General features: G+C 44.0%; 1 protein-coding gene across 1 annotated transcript in view; it reads right to left on the bottom strand.

The window, feature by feature from the left end:
* Positions 1 to 21756, bottom strand: part of LOC136760082 (connector enhancer of kinase suppressor of ras 2) — a 111018-nt gene that overhangs the window by 71415 nt on the left and 17847 nt on the right. Inside the window, exon 2 of the mRNA XM_066715329.1 lies at positions 6524 to 6687. Within this exon, the coding sequence (XP_066571426.1) occupies positions 6524 to 6687 (164 nt within the window). The remainder of the gene's footprint in view (positions 1 to 6523; positions 6688 to 21756) is intronic.

Below are 21756 nucleotides of genomic sequence, written 5' to 3'. Positions count from 1 at the left end.
TTATGTAGTGTAGACATGGCATCAGTCTCAGTTCCAGTCAGAGTCCTGGTCTCAGTTAGAGTCCCAGTCCCTGTTATTATTTTTATTATTTCTCTATTTCTTCCCTTATCCAGGGTGACATAGAATTGTTACAAGATACCACATTCTTTTTTTTCCCCATTTATACCTGGAGCTATCTAGGTAAAGTACCTTGCTCAAGGGTACAAAAGCAGTGCCCCTACCTGGGATTGAATCCACAACTCTGTGTTCCAGAGTCCAGACCCCTAACCACTACTCCCCCTGCTAGCGTCCCAGTCTCTAAATGGGGGAGCCAGTCAATCCTGTATAAATCACAGCTCCAATCCTGAACTGAGCCACGGCTGGCTACGGTCCCTAGAGGTGGCCTAGTCCTGATTAAGGCACTGCCAATACAGACTGAGGTGCAGACAATACTGCCCCCTTTAAAACACCTGACCTTTGCTGTCCACGTGTCTGAAGGCACTGACCAACACAACCTGTCCTGTGCCATGCACTTACTGAATTAACAAAGCACTGCCTTTGTGCTTTGTTTAGTATACATGCGCCATGTATTTCCTCAGCCTGAGAAGTGGGGGGGTGTGCGTGAGAGCGAGAGGCAGGCAGGCACTGGTGTCTCTGTGCTGCCTCCCTCGACTAACTGAGCGCCTGTGCCCAGTTCCTTGCTGCCTGGCAGGGTGCTGTGTGTCACCTGGCTGGGCTGACAAGTGTTGCCTTGCCCAGCGCAGCAATTACTCATGTCAGCCAGCCTGCTAGAATGACGTAATGCTTCTCACAGGACCCGGTTTTGAAAGGCTCCATGCACATCGATAGGAGGTCTGTAAGCGGCTGGCAGGAGTCCCAGCAGCAGTCTTCAGGATGGAAGCAGCTCCCCACACCCCTGATGACTGAAGAGCCAAGCACAATCCTACAGGCCTATGAGGGCCAGACTGGCATGGGGTTTGAGCATACCAACAACTTCAACAGTTATTGTCAGCTGTTTGTCAGCTCAAGCATGTGGGAGCAACCTGGGAAAGAGGAGGGTGACAACAGGCGAAGGAAATGTTTATGCGCCTTGAGTAAGATCAGACACACACACACAATCACAAACACTCACAAACTCACACACACACACACACACACACACTCACACAGTCACACACACTCACACATTCACATAAACACACCTCTGACAATGGTGCGTTATGAAGCTTGTGAAGAAATCTGTAAACAAGATGGTGAGTAGCGCACTGCAACTCCACTCCCAGTAACAGTGAAGGGGATATAAGGAACGCAGAATGCCAAAATGCCTTTACGCACACATTGGGGAGCAGATCGATAACGCAGAGCATAAGGACCCTATGATTTAGTTTTTTATGACTCAGCTGAAGAGTGGGGACGAGAGAAAATTACACAGCCTGGAAATTATTGACGTGTCTCAGGATTTCACTGAAGTCTGCCATTACGTTCAGGGTGGCAACTCTCCCCAGTGCAGAATGTCCTACCAGAGGGCCACCATCTTGTTCACTCAACGGCACCTCCTGCACCACAGTGCCCTCTATGGCAATGCAGGAGGGCTGTGTTTGGTCCTGTTTTCGCCAAGACACCAGGACAACTCTAGGAGGTTCGGGTTCAGAGGTCAAGACGGACCCAGCCTTGCGGACAGGGGGCTAGCGATCAGCACTATGCTGCGTGTGATGTGGACCAGACCAGCTGCGCATCCACTAGCATACTAGGAGCAACGCAGCACATGCCAGATCAGCTACTGGCCAGTTCTCCCATCTGTGCAGCTTCCAAGAGCCACACCTGTAGAGGTGACCTTGCTCTGCTGCTCTCCTTCCAGAAGCATCACCCGCTCTGTCTCTCTGTTTGAATCACAGGGCAGACACACACAAAACCACCCCAGTAAACATGTGATCAGCATAACGGGGACAATTCAGAGGCAATTCAAGTCAGAAAGAGAAATACCCACCACCGACTCCCCTCCAAAAAGACAAAATAATTTAAAGTCTGCACCCACTGCCCACCTGTATCAGTGTACAGCCCAGACCCAGATAGCTAGCTCAGTGCAGCCAGCCAGGCAGCCAGCACATCACACCATCCCAGGCCTAACTGTCTGTCAGGAAGAGCAACGCATCAGCGTGGCTGTGTTTCGCACATCCTAACAAGCTGCTGCCAGGATCACGAGTTGATTGGGGAGTCAGCAGACAGATGCAAGAATCACTTTCCCAAAATAACAGTTCTGGGGAGTGGTTTTATTATTTATATATTTATTTATTTATTTTTAATTTGGCTTCGAAATTCGGAGTTGTCTCTTCTTTCTTTCTCTCTTTCTGTAAGATTCCTTAGACACCACAACAGAAGAGTGATTGTATGTGCCGTCTGCAATACCAAAGCGACTGCTTGATGTGCGCCACTGGAGACCACACCTCACATAGGGAAGAGCAGAGCCCCCAATTGCCACTTTAACGTTGATGTAAAGGTTAATGCACTGCAAGTGCTTCTCTGGTTCATCACTTTTCCCCTGTTACGTACTGCGGGCACGGGAACAGGGGAACCCAGTTGCAGTGCTGGTGGGATGGTCAATACAGGCGGAGGTCGGATATTGACAGGACAGGGCTATCAGTGGTAAGGCAAAGACATGGTCGTGGTCACGGGCAAGGGTCAGGCGATCAGGCAAAACAGACAATCAGGGGAAGAGCAAGGTTGTGGTCGGGATGTCAATCAGGAAGTCACGGAAACAAGGCTATAACAAGGCACAGGGAGACTGCTCGGAGATGTAGCTAACACAAAACAAAACTTCATGGCTTGTGACAGACAGTGAGGGGTTTATATGGGGACAAGAGGGAAGAAAGGAACCAGGTTTGGGAGGTGCATGGCGAATAGGGGCAGAGGGTGATTGAACAAGTGCACATGGTGCAGGTGACATGGACGGACGGATGATTCCCAGGTCCAGAGCCTCCCTTATGTACTCATCCATGGACTGTGACTCTGGGAGAGAGAGAAGGTAAATGCACCCTCTGAGAGGAGAGGAAGGGGACTCTCTATGTGTGTTGTCCTGCAGGGGTGAGAAAGCCACCGGGAGAAACAGCTCTGCCCCCCGGATATCAGTCCAGGAGATGACTGGATTGTGGTGAGCAAGGCATGGCAGGCCGAGAATGATGTCTGCTCCAAGAGAGTCGATCACCAGAAAAGGCAGGATTTCTTAGTGGAGCAGACCGATTGACGTTGTGATGGGGCTCGTCTTTTGGGACACCGGGCCGGGACCAATAGGCTGGTTGTTGACAGCGGAGAGGAGAGGAGGTACACAGGGTGAAAGAGGATTGTGGTGTTTCATCACTGTCACCCTGTTTATGAAATTCCCTGCAGAACCGGAGTCCAGCAACGCATCAACAAAGATGTGTTTATCACCGAGCTGGATCCGGGACTGAACATGGCACTGAGCCGGAGTGACGAGCGGACACTGTGTGGCACTCAAAGGGTCGGCAGGGGAAGTGACGGAGGAGCCAGGACGACTCGGACATGCAACCCGGAAATGCCCCGACAGTCCACAATACAGGCAGAGGCGCTGCTGTAATCTCTTCTGTCTCTCATCGGGGGACATGCTTGTTCTGCCAAGCGGCATGGACTCTGTCTCACACATGGGGTTGGGTGCGGGGCCGAGGCTGGCAGGTGAACAAGACACAGCAGGAGTGGACTGGATTCCTCTCGTCTTCATCAGGTTGTCCATCCTGTTGCTCCAGGGTGAGAGTGTTTAAAGAAGGCACTCAGGGAACGTGTAATCTGACCCAGTTGCTCCCAGACAGCGGAAGCCCATCAGAGCGCTGGGGAAGTGACAGAGGAGCCAGTCTAGTGGGGTAAAGGGGAAGTGCTTGGACTGGGAGAAGAGTGCTGGTCTGTGGCTGTGACACAGACCAGACACAGACCCCCCCCCCCCCCCCCCAAAAGCATCTCTAACTGCTTTGAATGCACTGCCTCTATTGCCAGCCTCAAACCCCACGCCATTTCTTTCTCTCTCTCTGCCTCCAGCAACCTTTAGCCTACGCCCCACACTGCCTGCCTGCTCCTCAGCTCTGTGCACTGAGCTCCTGGGTTTTGCAGTTCTCAGCAGGAGCTATGAGTTCTCTGTTATTGATGTTTCTGTTACTCACATCAGTACCCATTCCTGTCTAGGCACAGAGTGTATGTCTGTGTGTGTGAGAGTGAGTCTGTGCGAGTGTGAGTGTGTACGTGAGTGCACCAAGGCTCAGACAAGCTTACTTGCTCACACAGCTGTCTGCATTTACCCTCCTCAGCACTGCAGTACCACTCAAACAAGCCATGTGGAGGGAGCACCACTCAGGCTGTGGCTCCAGGAGGGTCTGACAGGGCTACAGCCAACATCTGGCCACACTGAGAATTACTAATGTAGATTTGTAACCATGTAGACTTAACTTAGCACTTAATTACTGTCTGCACACCACTCTGGGGAAAGACCGTTTAGCGACAACTGACGACACTCCGCTTTTTTAGAGCGCTAATTGTGACACAGGAAAGCGAGAAGCACAACCATTCTCTTTTTTTTTGGTTTGTTTGTTTGTCCATTGTTTTCAAGACAGTTCAGGTAGCTGTTCACCGCAAAAAACTTAAACAAAGATTTGTCTGCTGTGCTCCTCACGTAAGGAGACATAATGATTGTCCGGATATTTCTGCAAAACACGACTAAGGAGCTGGCCATGATGTTCAGTCAGGGTGTTGAACTGGCATGCGATGTGCAGCCACTGCCTGTGCACAGCATGTCCGAAGACCAAGGCAGATGTGCAGTAGGAGATTTATTTTACATATGCTACGGTGCTTTTGGCAAAGATAGGAAGATGAAGAGACAGTGAGAAAGAGAGAGTGAGGGACAGAGAAAGAGATCAAGACTGAGAGTGAAAGAGGGATGGAGACAGAGAGAAAAAAATAAACACCAAAAGTGAGAAAGAGGGAGGGAGAGACAGGGAGAGAAAGTTCAAGATTGAGAGACAGAGAGGGGGAGAGGGAGACAGAAAGATTAAGACCAAGAGAGAGGGAAGGAGTGAGGAAGGTAGAGACAGAGAAACGGATAAAGATGGAGAGAGAGAGAGGTCATCCCAGCAACTCCCCGGCCAGGCTCAGCTGACTGAATGGCACTTCCTTCTCACGGCAACTAAAAATAAGACTTTGCATTTAAATGTCATGCATTATTCCAATGCTGGAATGGAAATGCCTTATAAATGTGTACACAGGGACAGTAAATTCAGCCTGGTGATATTCGTCGAAGGCACAGCCTGTCAATAGGAGATGCTGGGGCCAATTTACGGGGCTCTTTGTGTGTGCGTGTGTGTGTGTCTCTAGCTGGCAGTCAGGTCTATGTGGGGAGGTGCCACAGCACACAGGCCTAACCCATTAGCAAGTCTCTCTGCATTGGGGAAGGAGAGGGGAGGGCAGTGCACAAGGCAGATTAATTAAATGACTAACACACAGTGCACTTGAGCAGTGTGAAAACTGTGTCATCCTCCATGGACACTGTGTCTGTCTTGCGTCCATCACCTCGTTGCCTTGCCTGGTTACTCTGTCCTTTCTGTGCGGTCAGTCGGGTGCAGTGTAGTGCAGTGGGCAATGTCCCCTCTGATTTTTGGTACTGTTATTATTCCGCACGGCAGGTGAATTTTGTCAGGAGGGTGTTAAAAGCAGATCACATTAAAATATCTTTAACTTTGCATTTCTCTTAGCTCAAGTCGTGGGTTGCATGATTATGCAACAAACACAAGCTTGACCTCTGCTTCATGCCAGAAGTAAACCACCATCTGTTTAATTTTTCCGACTCAGGGCTTGTGGCACATAAGAACATGAGAAATGGGACAGACAAATCAAGGACATTTGAACCTTCTTGCTGGTTTGGTTCCCAGTACTGAATGGATTTTTTGGTGCAAACCAGAGGTGAATACAAGCACAGCACCAATTACTGTTACAGCACACAGTAGGAGAGCAATATCTATTGCCAGTCTGAAAATGGCAATACCTGTGGCAATACAAGGAAACAAGGACCACCCTTCTGGCTTTTGTGAAGCTGTGAATGTGATTCGCTGGGTGATTTTTTTAGGACTGATAAAAGAAAACAATTGATGGGGGGGGAGCAATTGTCAGGGTGCAATCCCTAGTAAGAGAATGCCTGGAAATAAATTAAGATTCTCTAGTACACTTAAGGCACAGTTTGGGAACTCCATCTGGATGCCCTTGGGGGGGGGGGAGCAGCATATACTTGCCCTGTTTCACATCTCCCTGCCACGCTTCCCTTGTTATTCCTGCAATCGATTGCTGCTGCTGCTGCTGCTGCTGTTATAGTTGTTATTTAATGAGAATAGACTGGATATAAAACTGGGGCAAAATCTGCAGCAGAGTGGAAAATGGTGAGAGGGTCAGTGTGTGTGTGTGTACAGAGTGTGCAGTACAGTGTGTGTGCAATGCAGTTCAGTGCGTCTGTGCAGTGCAATGTATGTGGGCAGTGCAGTACACTTCAGATACTGACCAGTGCACAAAGCAGGTCCACAGCCTCCAGGATGAGCTCCTGGTGTCCGATGCGGGTCACGCCAAGCTCCTCCAGCTCCTGATGTGTGATGTGCAACAACTGCTCTCCATTGATCTTCTCTCTCTCGAAGTTCTTGATGTACTGCTGCAGGCAGTCGTCCAGCCCTGCAGGGGGACAGGACACACACAGCTTAGCCAAGACCCCATTAAAATAAATTGATGGATAAATCAAATAATAATAATACAAATATTCCCTTTCAGACACATTGTTAGCATTTATGCCTTCCCGAAGTGGTTTACATAAATGTACACTCATTGACCGAAGGGTATAATAATCAATAATAACAATAATAATAAAAATAAATATAATTAAAATAATGCAGCAGCATGAAATCGAGACCATGAACCTATACAATGTAGCCACAGACTTTGCACACTACCCAACAAGCTGTCAGTATTACACATACTAGACATGGAAACGGACCCACACTTCTGCACTGTGCTGTGGGCCAATCTACACAAGGTACAATTGTTTTAGCACCAGTGCATCCAGCCACAGGCATCTCTCTTGTTCCACCTCTCCTCCTTGGGCTGTTGGTCAAAGGCCAGCATCAGAGAACTAGAGGTTGCTACACAACCTGGCCTGACTCAGCCACCCCCAACTTCTGCGCTCAGGATCTGGGGCAGCAGTCCATCCGCTTCCCAGGATTCCTGAGAATCGCAGAAGCCGGAGGCCTCACACCTGCATGCTTGCAGTGACCCACTGGTGCAGCATAACCGCATTACCACAGCCTCTTCATCAAGTAATCAGCTATGCAGCAGCGCACTCGTGCATCATACGGGCAGAAAACACAGTCCAGGCTGTGGTACCCTCAGATCCACCTACTTCACTCAGCCACTCTTATTCTTCTTTCACTGCTCAAAAAAAAAAAAAAAATCTCGAGATTCAAAGGTGGAAGTAAAATATTACTCTCACTCTCACACTCACACACAACACAGATACACATCACAGATACATATACATACACACACTCAGAGGGGCTTCCACGGAAATAATTTCCCACACAGCACTCTGAGTCACTAAGAGTCGTGTTCACAGGCGGCTGTGATTTAAAAGCATTGTTTGAGAAAGAGAAAAATGCATTTTTAAAGCAGAATGAATAGTGTTTGATGCTGCTGTTCGATGTTGGTGTTGAGTAATGATCTTAAGAGTGTCATTCTGTATCTGAAGGTTTTCTACACTGATATAACAATGACAAAGTCCACCAAATAATAATAATAATAACAAGTGATTATTATTTTATTTTTTACATATCATACCTTCAGCCAATGCTGGCGTCCCTGCTGTGTTAGCTTGTGGAGGACTGGATGTAATACTTGACTCAGACAGCCAGCAAACACAGCAAGCTCATAACCCTGCTTAAAAACACAACCCATAGAGCATGAAGGGTTGAGCAGGACTTTGCAAGACAGACGATTGTCTTTCCGCACAGCGCGCACGCCTGCAGGATGTCCAGCCAGCAGAGCCAGCACCCGTGGGGCCACAGAGATGATCTCACACACACTGCAGGTTTCGGGACATGCAGTCAATGTGTGCTGCGATACGGGCTCCGCTGGAAGTACAGGAAACGGACGAGTCAGGGCGTGCAGGGCACAAGTTTGGTCGTTGTAGTTTCGGTGCGGTGTTGTACTGCCAGCGACTCCTGTGCAGGAAACAAGTTCCACCCCAGGTCCAGCAGAAGAGTAGGTGGGAGCACACAGGCAGCGAGTAAGACTGATCGGGCCGGACAGGTTTTTGCCAAGTGTGTCTTCGCCCTGCTGGAGGGGGTTACGCTATTACCGCGCATCGGCAGAGGATGAGGAGAACCGTGTCTGACAGTGCGTTTGCCTTTCGGCCGAATTGGGATATTGGTCCCCGTGTTTGTTTGGCTTGTTTTTTCCCCCTGTTGTTTTCATTCTCCTTCCGATGTAAACGATTAGTCACTGCTAGTGTAATTAGCAGAGTCGGGGAACACTTAAAATCCTGCCAAAGGGCCAAACGGAGCCCCTGTGACTCCTCCGCATGGCTCCCCCCAGGCTGCACAGTGACGCTCGGCCACGCCAGGGTCAGTGCAGCGCTGCTCAGTGCAGTGGCAACAAGGCAAGAGCGCATGCTGCTGAGGCAGCATCACTGACCAGATGGCTTGTTTGTGGTTATGCAGAGACATCGGTTCAACCTCTTACGTTTTACCCTCGAACAAAATCTACCGTGTCCAGCTTGCTGTTGTTTTCTTTTATTGATGGCATCCTTATCTAGGCTTTTAATTTGGAGAAAATAAAGTAAAACGTGTGTACAATTTGCTATATTTTTTAAGGCTATATTGCGATGCAATGCTGGGCAGAGTGGCGAGAGTTTATGGTTTTCTATGTCTGTTTATTTTGAGTATATTATCACTGTATTTAGCATAACACAAGCACATCTTTACACCGTACCATCATCTGTGTTTCCCTATCCCCGCCTGAGCCCCAGACGCCGTGTCCGACTCCACATGGTGTTAATATATGTAGTGCATATACACACATCTAAGAATGGGATGTTATATTTTTGTCTTTACAATAGAGGTTAAACAAGACAGTTTTGGTTTGTTCCTGAATCTCCAGTTGACTTTCACTGCTCCAAAGGTGTACTTTGATATTTTGTATAAATTAAGCGGCGATTGTGGTGCCCTTTGTAGGTATGTATTAGAGCCAAATATTGTCTGTGTTGAGTTGACAATATGGCTGTAATAAGTTGCCAGTTGTGCAGGAGGTGTGTCTTATTATATGCTGTGGATACACTGAGTTTGTTTTTCTTCCGATTTACAGCCCACAAAATAAAACCATGAACATTGTAGATACACAAAAGAACTCTGCATTTTTGTTAAATCACTTCAAGTTATGATGTTTGTCACACCTTTGTATGAATATCATAATGGATTCTGTACTTCTGTACGAATCAGAGCACCAGTTCAAACCAGTGGCCACTGCAGTTAGGCCTTCTGTAATTTTGGCATGGATGTCCACATGTTAATGCTTTCATCTTAATTATGATGATGACAAAGATGGTGCTGAACAGGCAGAGAAAGAAGGATTATTGCTGTACCTAAGCTGCAATACTATTTGCTGTAAAAGAGTGCAGTGTACAGTCCCATGACTGCATACATTAGGTGGAATCAGCTCTCTGCGGTTGGCTAAGAGGATACTGCTATGTCTGAGTACTTTCTCCTCATAATGGGCAGCATCAGTACTCTACTGTAACCTGCATTCTCCTATAATAGCTGTTAAAACACTCTGCTACTGCCACATTTTGTTCTGCAATAATAATGATGCATCTTGTGAAGAAAAAACAAAATCGATGCAAATACTGTATTAAATTCAATAAGCAATCAGTCTTGGTTTCTGAAGAGGGCATTTCTGAAGCATCTGAGATTAATTGCCCTTCTCTACACTACAGATAAACCAATTATGTGCACAGTACAACAGAGTGCCGAACCTAACTGATGCCTGTAAACACAACCACGAGAATCCCTCGAAAAACTCATTCCAGACTGAAGCCCGAGTGACCATCTGTGACACATTATCTCGGCCAGTTACGGGCATTGAAGTCACACTGCTGACTGTGGGCATTATCTGTAGAGGTATGTTCATGAAATTATAGCCAGCTGTATAACTATATATTCAAATTACAGATTCTTTTTTTTTTTTCAAAAAAATAAACAAATACAAGTAGAAGGGTCAAAATTACCATCTCTGATGAATTTCCTTCTTTCTCTGCAGCTTTTAAGAGGCACTGTTTTCAGCCACACAGGATGTGAGTAGGTATACTGGTAGGTAGGTGTTTTAGGTAGCTATACAGTAATATAGAGCAGCAGCAGCTAAACAGGAAAACTTCCGATCCACTGCACTCCAGTGGAGGTCAAATACAGTCACATCCTTAACTACAAATCTGAACACATCATCACTATAATACATAGTACCAAATTAGTTCAATGTAAACTAAGTAGATGCAAGTTCCTGTCTTTGAGTACCCCTGAAATATACCATAGTATTATACTGTAATCCTAATGGACTGGGTTATTATATTTTTCACCCCCCCCCCCAACCATAATAAAATATAACCTCTGTGCACACACAGATCATAAAGCACTATTCGAAACCTTATTCAATTATTCAGTCAGTGAGTGCCATAGAAAGAGTTTGCCGATATAGATGAAAATGGCATTTGGCTTATATAAAGCAATCAAAGAAACTTTAGTATGCCGTACAGAAGCAGGGTAAGAGCATGCACTCCTCAGAGGTGGTTATGGAGCCAGGATTCTGGAGGTCTGTAAGAGCTCTGGTTTTATGCTGCCTGAGCTCTTCATTACATAACCCAAATAATGAATTGCTTAATTGGACTTATTTTAACTGTTTTCCATGGTCTTGGTCTGTAGGTGATTTAAACAGGCCCCTGAACTTCCAGGTTGTGGCCTTTCAACAGCAGGCTAATTTTGCTTAATGAAGATTAAAATAAATGTAACGGGTCTGATTGTGCACAGCTAAGGAGAGAGGAGCTAAGGAGCATAATCGAAGAGTTGGTGGGGTAGCATTATATATCAGAAATTACACTGAGGCAGAATAACTCAAATTAGATAATGCTAATGAAACATAATCTTTGTGTGTTAAACTTTTGAATAAAAGATCCGGAGGACTAGTTGTAGCAGTGTGTTACAGACCACCCAACTCAGATATTCAGAAAGATGCTGCATTGTACAGTGTAATCAGGACTGCATGTAGCAAGGATGTGGCTGTTATAATGGGGGATTTCAATTTCCCAAACTTAGACTGGGAAAGCCCAGTTGGGACTACAGAAGCAGAAATAGAAATGGTTGAGATGGCAAATGATTGCTTTCTAACTCAATTTGTCAGGGAAACAACCAGAGAAAATCTAAGAATATATAGAACTGCAAAGAGATTTAAGAGAAGGATCAGGTAATCAAAGCGGGAAATGGACAGAAACATAGCTCTTGGATCTAAAACTAATGCAAACAGCAAGAGGTCAATAAAGGAGGAAGTAGAACAGCTAAAGACTAAACATGGAAGTATCTTAGAAAATGAACAAGATGTGGCAAATGTTAAAAATTAGTATTTTACAGAGGTGTTTACAACATAAAAAATGGATAACATGCCACAGGTTAACAATCAGTCCAGTCATACTCTAAAACAGATTAGGATAAATTAAGTGGAGAGACTAGCAGAATTAAAAACTAACAGATCACCTGGGCCAGATGGTATATTTCCAAAACTTCAAGAAATTAGGGAAATTATTAATAGGCTGCTAACTAAAATATTCCAGTTGACACTTAGAACAGGGGATGTGCCAACTAATTGGAAAACTGCAAATGTCATATCCAAGGGGACAAAACTGAGCCAGGAAATTACAGACCAATCAGTCTCAGCTGCATTACTTTTAAATTCTTAGAACAAATTATTAGCATTTTAATGAAAACCATATTCTTGGAGATAGTCAACATGGGTTTAGACGAGGCAGATCATGTCTTACTAATGTATTTGTTTTTTGAACATGCAACTGCAGCTGTAGATCATGTGAAATCATATGATATGATACACTTAGATTTTCAGAAAGATTTTGATAAGGTTCCACACCAAAGACTGATCCAAAAATTAAAAGCTGTAGGTATTCAGTAGATGGATTATGAACTGGTTGATGTCTAGGAAACAGAGGGTGTCGATTAGAGGAGTTGCTTCTAACTGGAGTGAGGTTGTTAGTGGAGTTCCACAGGGATCAGTACTAGGGCGTTTCCTTTTTCTAATCTATTCACCCCCTTTGCTATGAAACAAATAAGCTGTGGTGCAGCCAATTGCCTTCTGAAGTGACATAATTAATTGAATAGAGTCCACCTTTGTACAATTAAAGTATCACATGTTCTCTGATTAAATACACCTGTTTCTGGAAGGCCCCAGATTATTTCACAAACATATCTAAACAACCACACCATGACGACTAAGGAGCTTTCAAAACAAATCAGAGACAATGTTCTGGAAAAGCACCAGTCAAGGTTGGGCTATAAAAGAACATCAAACTTTGAACATCCTCCGGAGCACAGTTTATTAATTTTAAACAAATTGAAAGAATATGGCACAACCACAACTCTGCCTAGAGCAGACTGTCCACCAAAACTGAGTGACCAGTCAAGGAGGTCGGTGGTCAAAGAAGCCCCCACAAGGCCAATGGTAACTCTGAAGGAGCTAAAGAGTTCCATGGATGGCCTGGATGGAAGAAGCTGTCCTAGGTCCTCCACAAAGCTGGGCTATATGGATGAGTGGCGTGAAGAAAGCCATTCCTGAAAATCAATCACATCAAATCCTTGAAAAGACTTGAAAGTTGCTGTAAACCAATGTTGCCCAACCAACATGAGAGCTTGAGTAATTTTGCCAAGAAGAATCTGCAAAATTTACAGGAACCAGATGTGCAAAGTAGAGACTTCTACCAACTATTGAATGGGGGTGAATACTTATGCAACTAACACATTTCAGATTTGTATGTTTAATTAACATTTGTTTCACACACAAAAAAAAATGTATGTGTTTTAATCAAAGGGAGAGAATATCAATTAAATAAAATTTCATTCCAGATTGTAACATAACAAACTGTGAAAAAATCCTTGGGGGTGAATACGTATGCAATCCACTTTAAAAAATAGTTACTTACTTAATTACTCTTTGACTTATTTCCAATGTATAATGAATAATAATAATAATAATATATATACTTATATTAATTTACATACTATCACGAACATGCACATACCTGCTATTATACTATAGCTACTAGCCTACTTACTTTTACATGCTATGCCTGATGAATACTACTAACCTAAATTATGATACTATTACTACTTTGATTAGAAACCATCACAGACATTAACCTATCATACTACCATAAAATGAATACATATCCAGTAATCGTATATCATGTATATGTCACATGGAGACAAAGTGTCTTTAATTTCTAGTTACTATTATTATTCAAACACTAACTCTTCCCTCAGCTTTTGCATTATATACAGACAAAACTTCATACAGCGATTCCAAATCATACACAGTATGTTACTTGATATATATATATATATATATATATATATATATATATATATTTATTTTAACTATAGCACAATACAGTACAGTACTTTAATTATAATACAGTCTGCAGTATATTAAAGTACAGGGTATCACAGTGCTTACAGCGTATTATAGTACAATACAGCCTTACAGTCTAACATCTGGACCGATCCACTCGTGCCTACAGGAGCCTCAGTGCAGTCAAGGTGCCATGCCAGCCAAGCTTAACATTACTTAAATAATCAAATTAATTAGATGAAGGCATCTGCTAAATGACTCAGTGATAATTCTTTACCTAATTGGCCCAAATTAACTTTTTTCCTTCTTCTCCTAGATAGTTATTAAGGAATATCTGTATTTCCTGCAGTAGTATGAGCCCTATAACACAGATGTGATCAGTTCTGTACTGCTTACTTCATGAGCAGGTTATGCTGCACTTTGCAATGCATTTTATTTGTTTCTTCCTGCAATTACAAACACACTCAGAAGGACGCAGCTTTGCCCCCCTCGATCGTGTCTGCACAACTCCCCCACCCCCCGCCAGATGCGAAATTGATTCTTCAGCACATCAGCTGAAGCGCTCTTGTGTAGTGTAGTGCAGTTGTCACCACATGAAGAATGGAGACTGGATCCCTAGCCTTAGGCTCCACTAATAATAACTCAGCCAGCTGACCCAGCTCCCTTCCCAGCATCCCACAAGGCACTGGCGTAGGGCTGGACAGAGTTGTGCAGTGCTTTAGTTGTTTTGATTTTGTTTTCTCTTCTTTTCACACAAACAAAACCAAAGCACTGCAAACTGCAGTAACATTAAAAGTTCCCTAACCAAACACGGAAAGGAAATGTGTACATTTATATATTAATACTTAAAGGATACTTGATGAAACTAAGTTTTTTGTTTTATAGCATTGTATGGCAATAAAGTAATTTTGGTTTATTATTAGTTTTGTGCACATAACTTGTGCTAAGATAAAATGCCTCAGAATTGAATGTAATAAAAATTTAATGAGCAATATCAATCCCACGGCAGTAAAGACTTTCAGCAGCAACGCATTCCTCCCCAGTTAAACTGGAGAGAGATCTCTTCATCAGCAGCCGCTCCAATCAGGCACACTGGACACTGCTGGTACAGAATAGAAGGCAGCAGCTTGATAGTCCAGCTCTACACACTGACTGCTGGCTGATAGTGCACACTGCCCTGTGCACACTCAGTGCAAGTTCCTGTACTGATAGGGCAGAGAATCTGAACCTCCCCACACACATCACACCACAGACTCCTACTGTACCAACACACTGCACACAGACACAGCACATCGCACTGCACACAGTACACTGACACACAACCAGTTACAGCCAGTCAATGTTGCCTGGGTGCCAGTGCTGTGCAGATTAATACAATTTTGTATTGCATATAGCGCCTTTCATGAGAAAACATCTCAGTGGGCTTTAAATGTGATACAATACATAATTATACAGTTATAAATGAACTGCAACAAGTGAACAGACCAAACAGAATGGAGTGGTAGGTGTGCTAAAATAGGTTCTCACACTTTAGAAGTGCTGACACAGCCACACTCCATAATGTGAGCTGGGAGGGAGAGAGCATTGCACAGTCTTGGTGCAGAGGAACAGTGTGTGTGATCTCCAGCAGCACAGCGATCGTGTTCTGGTAATGAGGCGACACCGTTCTCCCCAGATCCCATGGGAGGGGGGCAGCAATGAGTGGCTGCCCCATTCTGACCCAGTTTCATCTCTACTGTCATACAGAGAGCCTGCGGCAGATTCATGAGATTCTAGAGATACGAAGGTTTGATTGGCATTTGAGGTAAATCTTAATGTATCCATCTTGCAAAGAGGTGCCTGAGAGCCCCAGAGATTACTAACTCGGGATTTATACTCCTGGTGTCAGAGAGGGGAGGGATATTTACTACACTGTGAGCATAGGTCTGCTGCAGGGATAGGGCATTACATTACCAACTGTCGCCCTGGGACTTCCAACACATAGGATTGGATTTATTTATTTATTTAGTTTTAAAATTGAATGCAAATCAGTTGCAAGATCATATTCACTCAATAATGGTCGCTCAAGACATAGATATATGTCTGACCAGTGCTTGTTATGAATGCACTGTGAATGTTGCTCTGCTGTAAACTGCTGAGGAAAGACACTATATAACAGCCAGGTCAGTCTCTCACTGTGACAGGTTCACTAACTAAAAATTGAACTAATTAAGAACGTCTTAACACAAAGAAAGGGTGTAATAAATTAACATTTAGAATTTAACAAATAGTGATTAAATGAAAAATAACACAGCAACAAACTACCAAGTAAAAAATAATTTAATCAAAAGCTCAGCAAAGAAGGATGCATTGTAATATAATCTGAGGGCACCTGGAGCTGAGTGTGTGCATGTATGTGTGTGTGTGGGGGAGTAATTTTGTATTGTTTTTGTATTAAGACAGCCATCTTTAATTTCACTTACACTCCACACTCCATTCCAAGAACGTGAGAAGAAGAAACATTAAATTGTACAGTCCGTCTTCAGAAATATTTAATAATTAAGACTCACAGACTGAGTAGCCCAGGGGCACTCAAAAATCCAGTCCTGGAGGCCCTTATGCCTTCTGGTTTCTGTTCCTCCCAAGTCTCTAAATAATGTATTTTAACCAATTATGTACTTATTTGGCCACAGCTATCATCCTCAGGAGGTAGGGCTCTCAGACTCTGCCTTGAGTTCCAACCCACCTGGCTCCCAGTCACTGAGCTCCTCTGATTAGCGGACAGACTTCACACCATTCTCCAGCCTGCAAGACGAAGTTACAGCTAGTGCACTTTTTCAACTGTTACCGGCCTTGAAACAATGTTTTATACATTATAACATAATGAAGATTAATGAAGTCACTGAGAGAGCCCCACATGGAAGTCTAACCAGAAGATACTGTGACCTCGCCAGCAGCAACTGAGTTTGAGGCCTCGGATTAAGGACACCTGTGAATCCTGCAGTCTCTCTTGCCTCTTCCTTTCCTCCAAATTAACAGACAGATGGCCTTTCAGCCAAATGGTCTTCTCCATGCCGCCTTTTCAAAAAATAAAATAAATAAAATAAGATAAAAGAGTGAGCCAGTCGATTGTATACACTGCAGCTATGGCGGCCCTCCGAGGGACGGCTCTTGCTGCCGCTCTGACCTACTTCTACTTCCTCAGTTGCCGCCTCGCTGAAGACAGAGCAAGCTGAAAATTCATTTTAATTAAATCAACCTCACGTCCGGGATTGAGGAGTGAAATATGGGCCTCCTACACGCAATCAGGTCACATATTCCCAGTTTCCAGAGGGACCAGTCTGAATGTGGAGCTGGGAGAGCTATCATTCCTCACCCTCCCTGCAGAATGATTTTCTAAAAGGAGGAGTGCCCCTGTGACACTCAAGCCTAAAAATAGGCCCAGATTGTCATTGACAAAGACCCTAGGTGCTTGGAAAACAGTAATCACGTCATGAGCTAAAGAGAGGCGCACTCGCTCCCAAAAATAACCCAACAGGAGCCCTGCCTAAGTCATATCAGAGACCACCACACCACAGGACCGACTTATGAATAAGGAGCCTTCTAGTGCATTGGAATGCTGAGCTTTATAAGCACTGTTCCCCAAACTGGTTAGTTGAGCATTCTGCAGCTCCATTAATCAATTAGGGAGCTGGATAGCTCCTGTGTTGGACTACATCAGAATATCCTCCTTTTGAGATCCACTGATCTGGGCTCTGGTTCCTGGCCTGTAGAAAATCAGGTTATCTCGCTGCAATAGCTACGCTTCACACAGTACAATAGCTGTAGTGGCAGGGTAACACTAGATTTTATCTGACCTCGAGTGGAAAGAAAAAAAAAACTGTTTCCATGGTGCTGGCAGAGACACTTGAACGCCAAACCAAAGGCAATGCGCTAAGAAATGTCTCCCTCACACCTCTCTCAGTTAGCCTCATCAACACTGACAGACGGGGCTTTGAAAAGACTGGGGGGCTGAGGGGATGACAAATAAGCGATACTGTGCCACTCCGAGGTAACTGAGAAGGGAGAGGAACAGCTGACCCACATTAGCTAACCAGCTGGGGCTCCTCTGTGTCTGTGACAGGTAGGGTTGACTGCATTGGCTGTGTGACGGCAAGTAGAGGCTGAGGTAAGGGAGGGGGAGATGGGACTGAGATCAGCTAGCAAGGGACTTTGCGAAACAGAGTCGATCTAGAACCTTCCTCACGTCCAGCATTGTTGGTTAGAGGCTGGGTCACCTGTTGTCAGCAACTCCAGTCCTGGAAGGGTCGGATTCCTGGAGCTTTTAGATGTACCATTGAACTGGCAGTTGACTCTGCATCTACCTTTGTGTCATTTTCTCCACGGTTTTCCATCGCTCCCCTCTTCCCTGCCCATCTCTCTCTGTCTGTCCCTGCTCACCCCCTCCTCTCACACTCCCAGGTCTGTATTTTGTCAGCGCTCCTCCAAGGAGCTTTGTTTCCACCCTTCCTTTGGTCGTCTATTTTTGTGCAAATTAAGCTTCACTTCAAAGGACTTTTGTTTTGTTAACCTTTCTGCAAAACATCAAAGTACATTTTCTCTTTGGTTAGCCTTGCACATTCAGCTTTTGCAAGCTGATTTTATGTACTATTTTGCTGCCGCCACACACTCCTGAAAATTAAATGCATAAAAAAAACACAAACACACACAAAAGAAAAACACAGTTTGCCAGTCAGTGTGCTTGTCTGTGTGTCTTGCAGCGCCCCTGCTGTGAGTTCTCTCCAGCTGAGTGCTCTCTCTCTGGCAGCTCTTAGCGTTCCAGAATTGTCTACACATCCCGGCTGGGCACTGCCTGTAGGTTCCGCTGTGTCTCGGTAACATCTGCCGCGCTCACCCCACTGCCAGCCAGAACCCCGGTCCTGCCGACACCGCACCCAGCTGCTCCCCTTCCGCTCAGGCATGTCAGCTCTGATCACTGTCTCTGTGATGCCTTTCTTGGCCAACCTGACGTCAGCAAGGCAGAGGTGTGAGTGAAAGGGAGAGAGAGAGAGAGAGGAAGAGGGAGAGGCTGCCTCTGCCACAGTGCTTTTTTAATTTATTTGTGCTAACAGAGCAGGGAGGGGACCCCAGTGCGGCCACAGGATTGCCCCTCCCAGAGATCGGACCATCCCCAACAACATGGCCCCATTCTTCCCATGCGCTGTTCAAACTGTTCTTCTGACCCCTCATAAAAAGGCACTTTCACCATTATATCTTACAAAGTTATTACACCCAGAACAGACCCACAGCTCTTGCTGCTCTGAGACAAGAGCAGCGTTCTGCGACTTATCGTATAAGACACTGCCGCCAGGCTACAGACTCCTTCGAAGGACACTTTCTAAGAGACCAGAATGCACCAGTGAGACAGTGGTCAGTGTGCCTAATAACAGTGCAGTCAAGTTGTCAAGAAGCACTGTGGCTCTCATTTTAGTCCAGATCTGCAGCTTGTGTGGACCAATGAGTGAAACCTGGGAAACAATGCGTAATCTGTTCAATGAAACAAACAGAAACTGCATCAATTCGTGGGGAGAGGTGAGGATTGCAGTATGAGCACAGGAGGTCTCTGCAGCCCTACAAGATCAGGACACCAGTACTGCCCTGCCAGGCCTGAGCACAGCTAGCCCTAACAAAAAACAAACAACAAACAGACAAACAAAACAACACCAACCAAAAATTCTTTAATAATCCCAGCACAAGTGAGTAATTATTTGCATTTGAATTGGAAGTATGACTGAGAGATTAGACTTTCCTGCTCTGGGACTATCAGAGACCAGGCTGGCTAGTCTGCTCTTTCATTCATTTGGAATTCCTCGGCTGGGAATTGAGGTTTGCCTTTTAATTGTTGTTCCGTGTTTGTTTGTTAATGTGAAGATGTCTTTGAAGATGCTCTAATTAAGACTGCCGGTGTGGAGGACAGTGTCCCTCTGCTTGCCGTGTGCATACTTTGATAATGGACACCATTGGGGCTTGAAGAGATGCAATGTATATGTCTGTCCTTTGTAATATAAGCAGAATAACACTACTGCATATCAAAACCCTTAACTTGGTAGCCTAATCATCTCCCTGATTCACATGAAACAACATCAGAAGACTTTCTGAAGCCACATTTACACACCCAAAGCCATCCTTGATTTGACAAACTGTGATTGTTTCCACAACCCTCAGTGTCTGTAAGTCTGTAAACAGCAAAGATGAGACAGATCCACTTAGGTCAATGAATTAGGGCATTGAGACAAAGCTGGCCAGCCTTGGTCTTGGAGAGCCATGGTGTCTTCTGAACTTTATTCCATCTCAACCATTAACTGCTTAACTGATCCAGTTTGTGGGCTTAATCAGTCCAAGGGATAGAACAAACCAAAACTTTGACTTACCCGTGAATCTCAAATTTCAAATCTATACCCTATCGTGGTTTCATGTATTGTCAGATGCCACTTTCTTCAAAAGCAAAATGCAATAGGGTACAACTCTGTAATTTGCCATTTGCAGAGGGGTCAAGGTTATGATTCGGTCTAGCCACAAGGTATTCAGCAACTGATGTTTTAGAGACACCGGAACTTTGGTAAAGCCTGCCGCCATACAGCTTCTCTCCAGACACACGGCGGACAAGCACTGCCTTAAAGAGCTCAGATTATAAAAGAAGCACCCCTGTGTCTCTGCAGGACCAGAAGTGAGTATCGCCCCCTGCTGATGGGTACACATCACAAAGCACAGGTTGTAAGGTAATGAGCCTGCCATTTTGTATTTATTTATTTGTACAGGTTCCTATAGTATTAAAATATCTTTTAAATGTATTTGTTTTTCCTAGGATTATTGCTCTGTATATAGTACTCTGCAGCTGTCTTTAGCTGGTTAATATGACCCATATCTCAGGAACGGTATCAAGTTATTAATACCACGCATGTGTGTTACAGGTTGCATAGTTTAAGGACCAAAACTGACAGCAGAGGTCAGCACCTGATTTAAAATTAATGAATTATATTGTGATTATAAGTTAAAAGATTTGTATTAATTAGTTTGCATGTGAGAAGATGCAGGGTCATGTTCTCTTGCAAGATCATTATTATTATTATTATTATTATTATTATTATTATTATTATTATTATTATTATTATTATTATTTTATTAGTATTATTATGTAATGGTCAACATTAACTCTTCCTACATTTCTTGCATTACACATACCAAACTTCATAAATTAATTCACCATGATACCAATTATATTTACTTTGTTTTGTACAGGTAGAATCGATAATTATTAATTTATAATCAAAAGAAAACACCAAAAACCCACATTGACAACAATGGTGGAACCCGCACAATTCATTCCAAATGTTGGAGAGCCAATTTCCAGTAAGGATGTTGTTTGAACAGATGCCCTTCCTTTAAATTAATGGTCAAATAACAAATTAACAGTCTCCTAATTTTTATTATCTTCACATTGATGTCCTGCACTGTGATTACACATTGTGGTACTGAAACTGCATGAAGTATTTGATTTCCTGTTAGAATACTACGAAACATTGACAGACACATAGGCTACATTAGGCTACCTTTATCCATTCCTTGAACTATTGTTGGAGTCTACTCTGTGAATTAATCTCTCATTTTAGATCATTATTTTGTGAACTTCGAAGAAATGCAGATGACAAGAACATGTTGCTGTTCAACTGCTCCAGCTCTTTTATTTAAGCTTTGTTCATATTGCCAGTCTTTTTGAACATGTCGAAGCTAAATCAATCAACTGCCATCTTGAAAATGGTTGAGCTCCAACATCCTGAACCTCCACAAGAGACAGATGTCTGAGAGTTTCCTTCAAGACTTAAGTAATGTTTCTTAAAGCAACAGGACCTACCTGTCTTCACAATTAGAAGATACATACATTTTCTATACTCCACCGAATGCTTATCCCATATTCTGTAAACACTTTTTTATTTAACAGTCATTAACATTATATACTACTACTGCTGTTATTACTACTACCGATTCTACTACTGATAACAACAACAATACTAATAATAATAAATGTTCCTAAACTTATTATTATTCACTCCTGACAAC

This window comes from Amia ocellicauda, chromosome 10, assembly GCF_036373705.1.
Source record: "Amia ocellicauda isolate fAmiCal2 chromosome 10, fAmiCal2.hap1, whole genome shotgun sequence".
Classification (NCBI taxonomy): domain Eukaryota; kingdom Metazoa; phylum Chordata; class Actinopteri; order Amiiformes; family Amiidae; genus Amia; species Amia ocellicauda.
This window is presented reverse-complemented; position numbering and strand designations above follow the sequence as displayed.